Genomic DNA, 16,798 nt, shown 5'->3' with positions numbered 1-16,798 from the left:
TATGGAGGTTCCTCAAAAAATTAAAAGTAGAACTACCATATGACCTAGCAACTCTACTTCTGGATGTGCATCCAAAGGAAATGAAATCAGTATCTCAAAGAGACATCTGCACTCCCATGTTCATTGTAGCATTATTCACAATAGCCAAGATATGAAAACAACCTAAGTGTCCATCAATGGATAAATGGATAAAGAAAATGAGATGTATGAACAATGGAATATATTCAGCCAGAAAGAAGGAATTCTTGCCATTTGTGACAACATGGATGACTGTCAAGGACATTATGTGAAGTGAAATAAGCCAGACACAGAAAGACAAGTACTGTATAACCTCACTTATATATGGAATCTCCTCCTCTCTCTTGAACCTCCTCCAGGAAGCTCTCGCCCTTACAACTCCACCAGAATTGCTATTGTCAAGGTCATTAGTACCTCCATGTTGCTAAATCCAATAAACAATTATCAGAGCCTTTGACTTTCGGGATCCATCTGCAGCATTTGGCACAGAAGAGTACTTCCTTCTTGAAACACTTTTACCTAGCACCCAGGTGCCTTTGGTTTTCCTCTTCACTTCTCTTCCTAAATTTACATTCATCCTTCAGACTAAGCAAAAATTTAATGTCTTCAGGGACACCACCTTGATCTCTTTAGGTGGGGTTTCTCTGCATTTATTCTCATCGTAGTTTTTCTTCATAGCATGCCAGTTATTGTTAAAAAAAAGTATTTATTAAATTAGTTGCTTGAATTCTGTTCCCCTTCTAGAATGTAAATTTTACAAGGGAGAGAAATTTCTCTGTTGTTTATTATTGGTATCTCCAGTACTTAGCATAGTGCCTTAAATATAATAACTGCATAATATTTGTTGAATGATTACTTGTTAAGAAAGTAAACAGGGTAACTTTCTCATACACCTAACCAAAAGGAGTCCAAGATATATCAGTTTCTATTTTCATAGTTTCCTTCTCCTTCCTCCTGCTAACTTTCCATTCTCCTCCCTCTCACTTTCCCTTCTCTTACCCTCCCTTCCCTTCTTTGTTTCCTTCTAAAGTAGTATGTCAACCGGACCAACTCCCTACATTTTTTTAACGAATTGAGCCTTAGAGAGTTGTTTGGTAATCAAGTCAGAACTAAAAGTCCTGCCTCCTGATTTTTTTATCTAGAAACATTCCCATATTAAGCTAACCATGATGTCTGTTGAAATACTACTGAATTGCTTCCTTTTTCAATTGTATCTCTTTTAAAACGCTCTCCAAAACATGCTAAAACCATTAAGTATCAGGGTGATAAACAGCATCTGAGAAGCAATCTTCTCTCTGACAGTTGCCAAAGAGTTGAAAAAAAGACTGCAGAGAAATTTCTTAAGTCTGACATACCCTTTAATGCTCACAAAAAAGCTTTCTCTACAGTCTAAGAAGAAAAAAATACATATACACATCTGTTCTGAATATTTTAGCCAATATTTTGATGAAAACGAGTGTAGTAAGGAATGTTAAGCTATAAGCGTGCTGTACACACCCATCGAACTTCCTACATACCAGACAGAAAAATTACTTTCAGATGGTTGACTGTATTTCTAGGAAAACATCCCAAGGTTATTTAAGGTAGAGAATCACACATTTAGAAGGGAATAAACCTGAATTAAATAAAAAAGTCAGTATTTTTTTAAGGATAAAGGCAATATATCTTGATTTAATAAGAATGGGCACTTGGATCTTTAGGGCCATATATTTAAAATTGCTACATCTTGTTTGTGAATTTTCCTATTGCTTTCTAAACATGATCTAGATTTTAAATGGGAAATAAAAATTTGTTTAATGAGAAAATTTTAAACTACATCAAAAATTATATGGAACTTTTAACATTTGTCATCGAGGCTAATTATATTTTGAACCAAATTATCTTTTGTAAACATTCTACCAAAAGGACGAATGTGAAAAACACACTGGAGTTTGGAAAGACAGTTTTTTCTTATTTGAGATGTTGTCAATGTACACAGAGACAGTTCTACATTACAGGGACATGGGAGGACTGGGAAGGATTCAGATGATTTAAATACTAAGTGGCAAAAAAGTTCTAGGTCCTCTTGGAAGAGGGTAAAAAAGTAAGCTGTGCTAATATACTTTTGCCTCTTGCTGCACTCAGCAATAGATGCAGACAAGAAAGATGACATACTTATGTAAATATTATTTGGTTAAAATCATCCTATTTTCAAGTTAAATGGCTACAAATTAAAGCAATGTATTTTTTTTAAATCTTAGTAAAGCAATGTGATGAAAATATTACCAACATGAAAGATAGTCACTCTTTCTCTTGAAAAGTAAAAAAGACGAGAACCAAGACCATCGGCTGAAGACTTTCAATCGAAATAAATAAAATGACATCTTGTAATAACTTTATAATTCCTTTCACGTATTTTTTTTTCTTTGGGATTATATTACTCACTGAAGCTAACAAGGAAGGTAGAGATGAAAAATTTTAGACACACCGAAGTTCATTTCTCAGGATTGCACTGATAATCAGTGTAGGAGTCAGCCAGCCCGTACATAGAGATTTCAACTTCCTATGCCAGTGCTCTTTTCACTACATTAATTTGCATTGGTAATGAACTCAAGACCATTGCATTTACAGAAAAGTCCAATTCATTTTTCTTCAAAAATAATTCAATGACATGTCTGATTATTGCTTTCTGTTTGTTTGTTTAAATGTCTTCCCAGCTCGTTTGTAATTCTTGCAAAAAATTCTTAAAGGTTAGATGAAGAACTGATGGAGGATTAGAACATAAACCATGGATATAGCTGTATGTGTTGTCCATCCCTTAACAAAGATGGAAACAGATTGGGTTGGCCTGATGTGTTGCTTATACAACAATGTTAAATAGTTATATATATATATATACTTTTAAATAAATTTTGTACATTATTTGCTCTAATGTACTCAGTCATTAAGGTGATTTTTCGTCATCTCTTCTTTAATAAGATTGGATGTAACATTTGACATTGTGTATTGAAGGGATCTGCTTCCTCTACGATTTATGGTAAATTGTTTTGCAGTGATACCAGTGATTCTACAAGTGGCCTACAGAATACCATGCGCTAATCCTTCCAGTTAGTATTTATTACTTTAGTTGAGACTTTTATCACAAATCAGATTTACTCTAGAAAATGGCTTTTTTTTTTTCAAGATAAAAATGAAGATGACATTTAATAACAAGCCATCTGGCGGGGTAGGTTTCAACTTATGAATGGAAGCTTTTCCAAATGCTTACCTGTAAATCAGCTGTTTGGAACTTGAAATACAAAGAAATTTCATCATTGGTATATGGGTATTTAAAAGGAGCTGCAAAGGTCTACTTTAGCATTTTCCAAAATATATTCCCTCAAACATTAGTTCCATTGAAAGGTTAATAAGTATTTTGTGACCCAAACCAAAAAAGATTCAATGTACAAATACATATGGGAAACAATAAGCTAACCCAAATTCAACAAGACTTTCAAACCTTTTAGTATGCTAATGTATGCTCATTAATCTGCAAGAGTAGGATAAAATATGCAGGGCTTCTCAATCTTATTTAACCACATAACCTCCTTCTTTCATAAAAATTCTCTTTCAGAACTAGTAACCTGAAGAACACATTTAGGAAAATGCTGGATTATTTAAGCCATATCGTGATTTGAAAGCTAACACTAACCACTCTATTTAAATTTTACCTAGCTGCCACTTATGACTTTTTTCCAGTAGGGGAAAATGCATTCAGATTTCAATGAGGAACAATTGGTTCCCTCCTGTTCCAGGGTTTGTTGTGATTAGATTTTCTATTGTAGAGCAGGGTAGATCATCCCAGACACTCAGAACCTTATACTATTCTACCCAGAGAATATGCTAAGTATGAATAAATGTAGATCTATCTTTCCAGGGTAATAACTTCCTTGATTCTTTGAATAAAAACAAAAGGGAGGCTGAAGTGGGTAAAGGGGATCAAATATATGGTAGCTGAAGGCAACTGGACTTTGGGTGGTAAACACACAATAGAATATACAGATGTGAAATTATAATGTACACCTGAAAATTATATAATGGTATTAACCAATGTTACCCCAATAAACTTAAATAAATAAACAAATAAATAAGACAAAAACACGTAAAACAAAACAACAACAACAACAAAAAGGGCAATTGGCCCTGTGTCCTACAAGGGCTATTTGATTTTCTAGTCATCTATATCTGCTTCTACATTCAACTTGTCTGTAATTGATTCTTCTTAAATGAGCTAAGGTTTCTCAACAGCCACACTTGACATTGTGGACTGTGTGACTCTTTATTGTTGGGCACTGTCCTGTGCACTGTAGTATGTTTGGTAGCATCCTGGGCCTCTACCTATTAGATAGATGACAGTAGCACCTCCATCCCCAGTGTGACAACTACTAATGTTCTCAGAAATTGCCAAATGTACTCTGGGGGGCAATACTGATCCCAGTTGAGAATCACTGAGTTAGGCTGTTTTTATTCTTGGTTTTCCCATTTTGTCTTTAAGGGAAGCGTTATTTCACCTAGTTCATATCTTTCTGCTGATTCATTCATTTTGAAGAATTTCTTTTTTTCTTCTGATAGCTGCATCAGCTTTGTTGATTTGGTTTGCTAATCTTTCTATTTTATCCACATATTAATATCCTGGAACTTTATTAAAAGTTCTGAGTTCTTTTTTCTAATCTTACTGTTTATCCATTACCTTGTATCTTCAATTCTTTCAGGGTGATCTCTTCTTGCCAGGTTTCATTTCTTTGAGAGTCTCTGTTTTTTTTTTTTACATATTATTCTGTCTCTCTCTCTCTCCCTCCTTCCTTCTCTCTCTCTCTCTCTCTCTCTCTCTCTCTCTCTCTCAACTAATCTTAAACTTTAACAACGTGTGGGGTCTGAATTGTTTTCAGAATTCTGATGCTATGAGGTTATAACTAAGTCCTTCTGCCTAGCATATGAGCTAGTGATTTTCATATGGAACTTAAAAAAAAGCATTGGATAAGAGCAGTTTCTAGTGTTATTATCTATTTGAATTCTCTTTCTTCTGCTTTTCAAAATCGAACCAAAAGAAAAGGATTCATATTTCTTTTACTTGCTATGCTTTCTGGTTAGTTATTGGGTAGGTAGAGAAACCAAACTGAGGGAATACTTCCAGCCCATAGGAGAGGAGGACGTGTTAATCTGATCTATCAGCACTTAATAATCTTTGGGCCATTTTTATTTATGAGCAGCAGTAATTTATTATGCCATTTAGGCACTATTTCTTGAGTGCTTTCTATGAGGCAAGAACAGTGCTATTTGACATACAGTATATATCACTTACTTCTCATAAAAACACTGATAGGGAAACAAAATCATAATGAGGTTAAGGCTCAAGTTCAAGGTAAATCAATTATTAAAGACTGTGACTCCAAATTCAGGTCTATATGACCTCAAAACTCATGCTCTGCTATTTCTATCAGTAAAATTATACAAATTAAGAAAGAGTGCCTTCCCTAGGTGATTACTCTAAATTTTACATTAGGAACAGTCTATTTTTTATTTCTATGTCGAAATATTGCTGAACTACTTTTCCATCAAATACATGGTCCCTTATCACCATCAGCTTGATGTTCAAAATGATTTTGTGAAGCTAACCAACATGCAGTCCTTATGAGGTATATTAAATCAGTCAAAAGAAATAGAATTCTTATGAGTACAGTACACATCTCATATTTCTACATTTTTGATTCGTTAATTTATATTTCTATAGTTCTGCTTTGGAAATGGTACATTTTACTTGAATACAAACATTTTGTGGTTGGAATTCCATTTTTTTCTCTCTAGCATAACTGATGAATGACAGCTAATTTTTACCTGAGAAGGAGAATAATTTATATTAAAAAAAATTCACAGAAATGAGGGCAGGCTTGTATTCAGAAATAAATAAGTGTGAATACATTATATATACTTGCTGCATTAAGTAATGTTTGAAATAATGCTGTAAATTATAATTTAACTTCCCAAAAGATAGAATGAAGTGGTAAGACAAACAGAAAGGCAATGTTGTTGAAATATAATAAGAGACTCTGGAACCTACAGACAATATCCTCACCTCGCAGTGATGAAAATCAGTTTACAGTATCATTGTCCATATGCTGCTGTAAGTCATTTCAAGCCATTTCCTATTCTTGTGGATAACAGAGACATAAGACTTGGTTTCGAGTGGAAAATGTTCCAATATAATGTTACAGAAATTATTTTTTTATTAATGCACAATGTGTACAAATACATTTATGGGGAGCATTCCTAAAATATCAGCTTTGCCTGCATTCATGTGTTTTTTTTGTGAAGTCTTGGATATTCGATAAATTGGTAAAGGCCTGGATTCCTTCAAAACAATACTATTCTGTGATATTATTGTGAAAAAATGTTTTCCTCCTATTCTTATAAAATATGACCACTCATGGCCACAAAAAGACTCAGCGAGCTATGTCTACCTTTTAGTAGATTTCTATGCATAGAAATGTGTTATGATTGAATAGCAAGGGCAAGGAGTATGTGAACAGGGGAAGCTAAGGGAAATATTACCATGTTGAAAAGTTGCCAAGCAACTGATCTCATCAAATTTGAACCTTTGCCTTTGATAAATGAGCAGATGAGACCAAATAGTTAAAGTGATTTAATGCTATCCTTTTCCCCCTTTTTTATTGTCACATTAAATTTTCTTATTTTTTTATTGAACTGTTTATTCACCTCATCTTATTCTTTAAAGAATTTAAAATGGCTGATATTATTATTTATATGTTGAGATCTTTAAGTTGTTTTATTGGTTTTTTTTTACCCACCTTTACTGAAGTATGATTGACAAATAAAAATTGTATATATTCAAGGTATATTGCATGATGATTTGATATACATATCTATTGTGACAGGACTACCACAATCTACCTATTTAACACATCCATCAGCTCACAGAGTTACTCTCTTTTTTGGGGTGAGAACACTTAAGATCTATTCTCTTAGCAACACTGAAGTTTCTATGTAATAATGACAACAGTGAAAATAAATATCTAGTGCATACTGGGCACTTTCTAGGCAATTTATAATGTGTTGTCATTAAATTTTTACAAAAACTCTCTGAGGCAGATGTTATCATCTTCATTTAACAAATGAGAAAATTGAGGCCTAGAGTAACATCTGCAGGATGCACTGGAGTAATTGCATGGCAGCAGACAGTATTACCAAGTATGGCTGATGCTACAGTCAATGCTAGTAACCACTAATCTAGGTTGCTTCCTCTACTGTATTTGTGTTTGTAGAAATTATTCTTGTCTATATTTTAAGGAAAGTAAAACCCATTTTATGCTCTCTGATTTAAAAAGGACATACATCATTGTTGCTAAATTTACCCCTTAATGTAGCTATCTTTTCCTAAGGTCTGCCAGAGCCATGTCTATGTAAATGCATGTTTATTATAGTGCCAGTAAATAAATATAAAACAACATATACGAGAACATACAAAATCAGACCTAGTTCTGATTGCTTGAAATCAAATGCTGGAATTTGGAAGGAGTAATACAATTTTTGGAAATTATTTTCCTACAATTTAGCAAATTATTTTCATTATATTTAGTTAGCTAGTACCACTGGTAGAATCAATAAATATGCATGGATAGTTAATCCCAGCTCTACCACTTATTAGTTGAGTAAGTTATTTAATCCATCTGTAAAACAAGAATTCTATTTGTTTCTACCTCACAGAGTTATTGTGAAAATTAAATGGGTTCATGCCTTTTAAAGGCATAGACCAGTGTTTGGCATATATAAAAGCTCAACAGGTATTATTTACTTACTTTTTGGTAAATATATTTTAAATATCACAATTAGGATATTTTCAAGTATTTTTCTTTACATCTGTTTCTTTGTTCCTGTGTCTAAAAACAGAGCTTCCCTAAATATTTTCATTTTATATACTTAACTTTAAAATATGAATGTATTAAGAGAATATAATGAGTGCATACATATTTAAGCAAAAGAATATACTAGGCACTATATCACGTTTCTTTTTTGCATCTCAAAATCCGATCTAAACTCTTATGATTGTAACTCTAAACCTCTTTGAGTAAACAGATAATCTGAAGTTAATAGCACAGTAATAGAGGCTAAGTTCACATACTTCATGATAAGGATATTTATGACTAAGAACTAAGTTGAATACTCTGAGGCTAAAGGACTTATACACTGCATTTTAAGGTACCATGCAAGTGCTAACAAGTTAAATTACTCTCATTTCCAGAAAATATCAAATGTGAACTTTTTGGTACTTTAGTTTTTTTGCAATATATTTCAGCAGGATTATGCATTTTTATTATTATTAGTTTTAAACTGAAGAGAATATGGACACACTTGGGAGTCAATATAATGGGACCACTTTATAGGGTAAAGGAGTTGTCATCAATTACTGGTTATGAAGATTTGAAATAATTTATATTGGGGCCTTTAGGGTCTGGGCTAAGCGATTTATACAAACCCTCAGATAGCAGACCTAGGTTTGAGAAGGTGCCAGGTATTTGGTGGGAATAACTAGCATTTAGAAATCCCAGATGATAACTATTCACCATTTAAAACTCAGAATAAATGTCACTTCTATTTATGTGCTTTCCCAGGCCGATTCCAGGGCTTCAGTTCCTGGGCTCCTGCAGTACTTCATTCATATATTCCTACTCACCTAACATGACTGCAGTGCATTTCTATTTGTTTCTTCCCTCTGGGTTATGACTGCCTTCCAGGGAGAATTTACTTTTTATTCACCTTTGCATCCCCAGTGTCTGGCTGATTTTGTGTGCACAACAAATATCAGCTGAATGAGTTAACGAATGAGCTAATCTTTAGGAAAATTATGGCCACAGATTATTGTGTGTGACAGGTAGATTTTATTACTTAAGATCTGATTTTTAAAAAGGTAAATACACTGAACTGCTGGTTATCTGGAACGACCTTTGGGTTGTACCAAGGCATCTTCACTGAAGTATCTATAAGTATGTCCATTGAAGGTTCAGATTATATTTCAGGTTCAAAAGTTTTTTAAAAAACTTTCAGGATCAAAAGTAAAAAAACTATTTTTTACTTTCTTATTCCTCTTTTAAGCCTACATACATTTCTTTTCTCCTAAGTTGTTAACAAAAATATATGAAATATCTATAGAATATCCCTATTTTCTAAAATTTGAACAGTAGTCTATTTTATTGGGAGAAGTATGATTTATGGAACATGATGGAACTAGGTGCTTTAAACTGTAATCTGAAGGGACTAACAATTCATAGCCTTTCAAGAACCTAGTAAACATATTTTTATAAAGCTATCGGTAATCAGCTTCATCTGGTGACTATAATTTCCCCTTAAATTATATATTCGTATCTACTTCAACATAAGTGGAAAATAGCCAGGTAGTTAATAAGTGCTTGTAGAATGAATGAATAAAAATAAAAATCTTATGTGATGGGGCAAGGGTAGGGATAACAAAGGTGGCAGGCTTCGAGACTGTAGAGGTTTACAATATAATAGGGGAGAAAAGCAAAGGTAAATACATTCACATTATGACAGTTCAAAATAAGTGCCATCAGAGTAGTAAAATTAAGAAGCTATGCTAAAAAACACCATTGCTTATTCTTATGATAGAAAAGTGTGCATACAGAGAATAACACAAAGTAAAGTAAGTATGGTTCCTATTCTTTAGGATCATTTTGAGCAAAACTTTTCATACATAATTATTACCAAAGAGCTATAAGGAAATAAGGCATGTATATTAATTAAGGTACATGTTAACCAATCTTTTTGGGAACACAGCAGGGAGGCATATGGCCATGGCGGTTAAGTGAGGGGGACAGGTAGAAAGAGAATGTTAAAAACAATTTTTCCTTCTGCTCAGCTCCCACTGATCACATCTGGGCTAATGAGCAAGGACCGTCTACTTCCCTAAGGTCCTCACAAAAAATGATTAGTTTGAAAACTGGAAAGAGAAGAGCACAGATTTCCAATTCGATCCATTCATTCTTGCAATAGGACCATAGGTTTAACTACTTTAACTTTAGGCAACTTTATTTGCCACTCTTTTAGACACACTCTATCAATTTTAAGTGTTTGTGAATGGGTTACTTGCTTGGTCATGCATGGAAAAACAAGAGTCAAAGATAGAATATCCTAGGGACATGGTAACTCCGGGCCCATCTTTGTTTTAAATACAGTATGTCCTTCCTATTTAAAATCCACTTCCACTCAAATTTTGCAGCTTATTAAAAAATACAAAACTGTAGTTGAAATTTTCCCCAGAAAAGTTTATCTTAAAGATTTTTAAAAAATTCCTGAGGAATAAGGAGATAATTTTATTTTAGTCACGTTATCAGTAAGTTTTCATTTTTATTTTTATTATTTATTTTTTAAGTTTTCATTTTTAAAAAGAAAAAAAAACTTGAATTATTCTAAATGGACAACAACTGACACAAAAATTACATGTGATTCAAAAATTTCCATAAATTATTAATGAGGTAAAATACTAGCTACTGTTCTTGCTTACCTTTGGAAAATTTAGAATAATTTTTAATGTCATACCTCACATTGTTGAGATTCCACTTAGAAGCACATGATAGACAAAGATACAAAAGATACAAAGATACAAAAGCTATCAAGTAATTTTCATAATTCAAAAAGAAATTGAGATTCCTATGCCAGACATTTGTTCTTATGTCAATGTAAGAAAAGAACACTTACCGTAAGTTGGGGTGCTTTCTCGTCTCCCTTGATTACTTGATCTTCCTTTTTCATATTCATAGCAATACAAGACAGTATCTTCCTCGACAATATTAAACCTCTTTCGATATTCCTGATCCAGAAATGAATTTGGTGATTCAGATCCCTTATGCACTGGCTTGCCCACCATATGTCCTCTTAAGTCTTCACAAGGAAGATTTCCTTTTTCATCCCTAAAGAAAAGGTAAAGGAGAAGGATGTAGGAAAGTGCTAGGGTGGTAAAGTGGCAGAGAGGGTCTAAAATAGTACTAATATCCTTCCCATATAGTATGTCTTCTGATCTTTCCAAACTTTCTTTGAGGTTTATAGGACAATTTTTAACTATTACTATTTTGTAGGAAAAAAAAATTCTGAGGCTCAGAGAGGTTAAATGAGTTGCTAAAAGGTCACACAGCTAATAAAGAATACAGTAGACATAGGTCATGGATCTTTTGACTCCTGCTCTAGTCCATTTTCATTGCACCATGCCATATAAAGGAAATGCTTTTAGTGCTCAAGACAGGAGGTAAATGTTAACAATATACCTTTAATTTGCCAGTTTACCTAATTGATTCATCATAGTATTGTGCTGCTTAAAACAAAGGTATGTTTAAGAACTAACACCTCTGTAAGGGTACTGTGGCCTTGACTACCAAATTAGCACCATATAAACTGGTACTGTAAGAATGTCAAACAGCTGTTATTAATTTAAGATAAACCTTAATGAAAAGAATTACTCCAGTATTTAAATTCTATCTCATTTAATAGTAAAAATATATATTCACAGAACTAATTCTAAATGGATATATCAAAATTTCATTACACATCAGCAACATTTCTATTGGAGGGAGTGGAGAAACCTGATAAAATATGGAGTTTAAGAATGGGATTTAAGATGATGGCAAGTTGATATTTTCTTCTGTAGGATTCTCAAGAGAAAGGTCTCTAATAATTCATGGAATCTCTAAAACTTACACATAGTATTACTCACACAGTCCAGGTGATTTGGCTCATAATGAGTGGTATTTTGGTAGAAAGATTCCATTTAGGATTAGTTATATTGAATCTTGTATGTTTTACATGTTTCACTAACTAGCTATGAAATTTTTGTTAAAAAAGCTTGCCTTTTGGAATAGGACTATGATGTAAATGCAATGTTTCTTCCCCTATGAATCATTAATTTTATTTCTTCTTAGTAATTAATTGTTTCCAGTTTTATCCTACAGAGTGTCATTTTATCTGCTATTAAGCCAGATAAAAATTTAATTTTATGTCAAGTGCCAAGACTTAAAATCTTAAATCAACAGAATAAATTGAATTATAACAAGAAACATAAAAAAGAAAATTTTAATTGATACATAGCATCTTATAAGATGGTGATGAGCTTATAAATCTAATGTCAATACCAAAATATGAGTTTCAGTTCAGCAAAAATACTTTACTTCTATATGCAAATGTCTAGATTAGGTTTGTCCAAATGAAGAGAACTATATTCCTAGTATTTGAAATATGCAGAAAGTAGTAAATAATATTCTCAAGACTGACTGAATCAGCAAGCTTTCTTATGTACTTAACTCATCATAAGGTTAGGTTTCCATTTACATTGTCATTTATTTTTTTTTTTAAATAAAATATTGCTTATTACTAAATCATAACTATATAGCTATTTCTTAGGCAACATAAAGAAAATAAATATAAAATCCAGGCAGAATTTTATTTTCAGCTAGCTAAAACTTTTCCTGAACAAATTACCTGGTACTTTTTGTTACTGTTAGTCCTCTGTCAAAAAGAAATTGACATTGCAATTAGCTTGGAAACAGCTCACACCAACTCATGGCACTGGAGTAAGGTTATGAATGAACAGAATTTTCTATCAGGCCTGTGACATAAATGTTAATGCAGCCGAGATAAGAGGGTGATTCGGCCCTAGTTAATTCACCATGCTCTATTTATATGGGCACACCCTGTCACAGAAAATTGGAAGGGCTGGTATTGCTTACTCTATAATCTGAAAGAGGGGCCTTAAACCCACAAGGAAGATTTATCAAACACATCTATATATAATTCACTCAATTAAAGTTAAATAAGAAAAATAAAACCAAAAAAATGCAGTGAAATAAATTGGTACATGTATTGTGTATATAAGTGTGTGCCTGAATGTGTATGTATTCACACCATGAGACCCTGAATAACTCAATGTATTAATTCATTCTGCTGTAAAGATTAAAAAAAAACCTTTTCTTAATGTTATATATCTATATATGTATATAATAAATCTATACTTTTGCTCTAAAAGGGATTTAAGGGGACAAATGAAAAGTTAGGGTGCTACTTCAGTGGACTCTTTATATTTAATGACAGTAAAATTAATGAGAAATTAGTGCTTAAACTTCATAGTTGTGCAAAGACCTACAAATTTTTGATTTTCACCACAGGAAAAGAAATTTGGTTAATATAAAACTGCACTATAGACTATGAAAATGAAACTGTATGAAGTTATAAGATACATAATAAAAACTGACCAAATATCACTCACTTCACATACATAAGTGTTTTCTCTTATAAAGCAAAGGCACTTTTGCAGCTACATTGTTTTATCTGAAATGAATGTGTTCAAAGAATTGTAATCACATGAAAGAAAAATCTACCTAATTTGACAACTAGCCCTACTATTTTAATCTTTTTTTTTGTTTTAAGATGAGGAAGTTTCTATTATTTATAATTCAAATTAACACCAATATGCCTATCCTATATAAATAAAATTTTTTTTAACATAGGAAAAAAGATATGTTCGGATGAATTAAATTAGGTGAACCACATTCATAATCAAAATGAGAAAACGGAAAAAAGTGCCAAGGGTATATCTATAAAAAGAATGACAACTGCAAAAACTTTTATGAATATTACTTCGAGCCAAACCGAAAAATGCAGATAATTTATACAAGGTGGTGGTACAAAGAAGCATGGATTGTTCTAACTGTGCTATCTCAGATGACTGTGTGACTGGGTAACAATAAGTTGACTCAAATATATTTAGAATAGTCTGTTAAATTACACAATAAACTAAGAATCATTTTAAGTGAGATAATATACATCGATTATGAATTTTACTGAAAAATATGGAGCTTTCGAACAATACTGACAAAACAAGTATCATTATATTGATACTTCAACCTCTTACATTCTCTAGTATTTTTCAATAGCATGTTCAAACTTTTTATTGATTTCAATATATTGCCTTAACTATATTTGTACCACTCTCAGAGGACAGAACTGGATCATTTTATTCTTTTGTCTTCTGAAATGTGTTTTAAATATTTTCTGCCTAGAAAGCACTTCCATTTTAACAAGTTCCTCCCTACCCAAGAGAAAAGGAAAGAACATTAAAACACAGCAGAGATTTGATAAAAATAATCTTCTAATGTTTATCTGTACATGTAGCCCTCTGAAGATTAAGGCCTCTTAATCATTTGCACTAAAATAAAAATCTTTCCAATTAAACTGAAAACAAACCAAAAAAATAATCACTTCCTATTTGAAGCACACATGCTTTATTGCTCCTCGTGCAATCATATTCGGAAAGTCTGATGCTATCTTAATAGGATTAAAATGCAACTTGTGTTTGACCAGGATATTGGATGGATTTGTACATCTGATTGTAAATTTAATATAAGACTGAAAAGTATATATTAGAAATATTTGTGTAATGCCAATTTAGTAAATTATATCTTCTTATAAACCACTTTCCCACATCTACATTTAACTCTCAAAAATGTGACTTAAAATGTTCATAGAACTGACTATAGTTTTATTACTAGAAGACAATACGGTATTTGCAGACATGGCATGTTGTCATGTAGCATTTAATTTTAAAATGTCAGTACCATCATATCTAATAGAATGAAATATTAGGTGTACTAAAGAATAATGAAAATTAATTAAAAACAAGGAATTTCAGTTCTTTTACAAACTGAAGAAATTTAATACTAAGCTTGAAAACAAGACACCTTAAATTATTGTTTTGAATGACTGTACGACTAATTTAAAAACTGAATCAGATTCTTTGTCATGGTATATTAACTATCCCCATTTAGTGCTGGCCCTTTTCCATAATTGTTTTGTATTTCAGAAGGCTGGATATCAGAATGCTTTTGGACAGAATGCATTATGATATTAAGTTCTATTCTTCCATACCTGCCAGAAATTTTCGAATAGGAATCTGGAAATGAAATGGAGATAGTCTCGAGAAATCTAGAAAATAGACTTCAAAGGCAACCCATTCTCTTGCAAACCCTCTCTACTTTCTGAAAGAAACATTAGTGAAGTAAATCAAGTAGAATTGTAGATACAGAAGTATTAGGGGAAAAAACACTCTCCCTCATCATCATCCAAAAAACCAAAAACTCTCTCATTAAATATATTTAAGAAGGCATATAAATTATCTATAACTTTCTCTTTTAGAAAAATAAGTATAAAATGCTTCAAAGGAACCTGAGATTTCTAGGAGCTTCTTAGCCAAAGAACTTCACCTATTTCTCACTTATTAAAATAATTCTAATTGTTATTTAATATTACTTTATTATTCTTTCCTATTATATGAGATGTTTATAAGTTATTTGCGTATAGTATTTCATACATAGTAGTTATTGTTACAAACCAAAGTGCATTCTCTATAAAGCAATGATTTTCCAGAATGTGTTCAGGAACCCCAACTGAGAAACTATTCAAGGTGTTCCTTGAGAATTTAGTTTACAGTTTACATGCAGTAGGTTAGTCTTTGTATAGAAGCTGCCTGGAACAATATGATAGTTAGTTTTATACCTGGGAATATATGGTTCTGCAGGAGGAGGGGGAATGTAGAGATCCTGGAGGGCAGAGCTGTCTCTTTTGGTGGGTGTACTGATGGTGCTGGAAGGCGTGGCAACGCTGCTTGTGGGACTTCTAGGTATAAGAGGCTGGTTAAAATGAAAAAGAAAATACATACGCACACAAACAACACACAAAACAACAACGACACATAGTTATCATTTTAAAATGATCTATTTCTGCAAGTTTTTGAACTTGGCTGAAATCAAGAAGTATGTTATTTAGCACGTGGATATTCATTTGGATCTCCGAAAATAAATAATGTAACATTAGAGGTTTCCACTTAGTTCCCACTCACTTTATTCTATGGTATAACCATGTAAAAGCTATTTCTAGTACCATGCAGTGTTTTATAATAGGAAGATTTATCTCACAATAAGAAACTTATTTAATTAAATTTGCTTTGCTAGAATCCCATATTTGAAAGAAAGATAAATAAAGAGTAACTTTCAAAAGAGTTAGCTCACTCACATCCTGAATGATATACAACAAAGATATTTCAGACCTTTTCCCAAAAAAAAGATACACCATACTCCTAAGCAGAATATCACAGATTCTTAGAAAAGGTTACACAAATGGAGTTTGAAAGGCCAATATGAGAGAGTATTTTCTAGGAAAATGTACTTTTCCCATAAATATAAACAACTAACTATCTTCCAAAGTCATTTTATTGTACATCTTCAAAGGCATGGTGATTACTGTGACACAATCATTTCACCTTTCATAGACACACACATTTATCATTGTTTAAAATAATTTTTAGTTCCATATCTATAGACTTCATTTTCATGCCTGTATTTAAGTATTAAATATGTTTTTTTTAAAATTGATATTAAATTAAGCAATACATTAGGATGCATTAAGAGCACTCTCAATTCTAAGCTTCACAGTAATTGGAAATGATCTTGCGGTTCAAGAAATTATCCTAAAGTGAAACTAAAATTCACAAATTTTCAGGTTTATCTTACAAATTTTACTGATTAGCTACTACATATACAATAACATATTAAAAATAAGAATTTTAGTGCAACTGCAAACACAAAAATAATGATCACAAAATGAACTGTATCTTCACATGACAAGATGTTGCCATTTTAGCCAGTATGAAAACACTTTGAGCATATCTAAATGGACCCACAGTTCTATTTCT

The 16,798-nt window shown here is 32.3% G+C and overlaps 1 protein-coding gene across 2 annotated transcripts in view; it reads right to left on the bottom strand.

The window, feature by feature from the left end:
• Positions 1-16,798, bottom strand: part of CNKSR2 (connector enhancer of kinase suppressor of Ras 2) — a 130,215-nt gene that overhangs the window by 78,179 nt on the left and 35,238 nt on the right. For both annotated transcript variants that reach the window (XM_023522342.1, XM_023522343.1), the window contains 2 exons: positions 15,604-15,737; positions 10,765-10,976 (listed from right to left, as the gene is read on the bottom strand). In XM_023522342.1, the coding sequence (XP_023378110.1) occupies positions 10,765-10,976; positions 15,604-15,737 (346 nt within the window). The remainder of the gene's footprint in view (positions 1-10,764; positions 10,977-15,603; positions 15,738-16,798) is intronic.

Source organism: Pteropus vampyrus, unplaced genomic scaffold (assembly GCF_000151845.1).
Source record: "Pteropus vampyrus isolate Shadow unplaced genomic scaffold, Pvam_2.0 Scaffold339, whole genome shotgun sequence".
In the NCBI taxonomy this organism is placed as follows: Eukaryota; Metazoa; Chordata; class Mammalia; order Chiroptera; family Pteropodidae; genus Pteropus; species Pteropus vampyrus.
The sequence above is the reverse complement of the archived record's forward strand: the minus strand, read 5'-3'. Positions and strand labels throughout refer to the sequence as shown.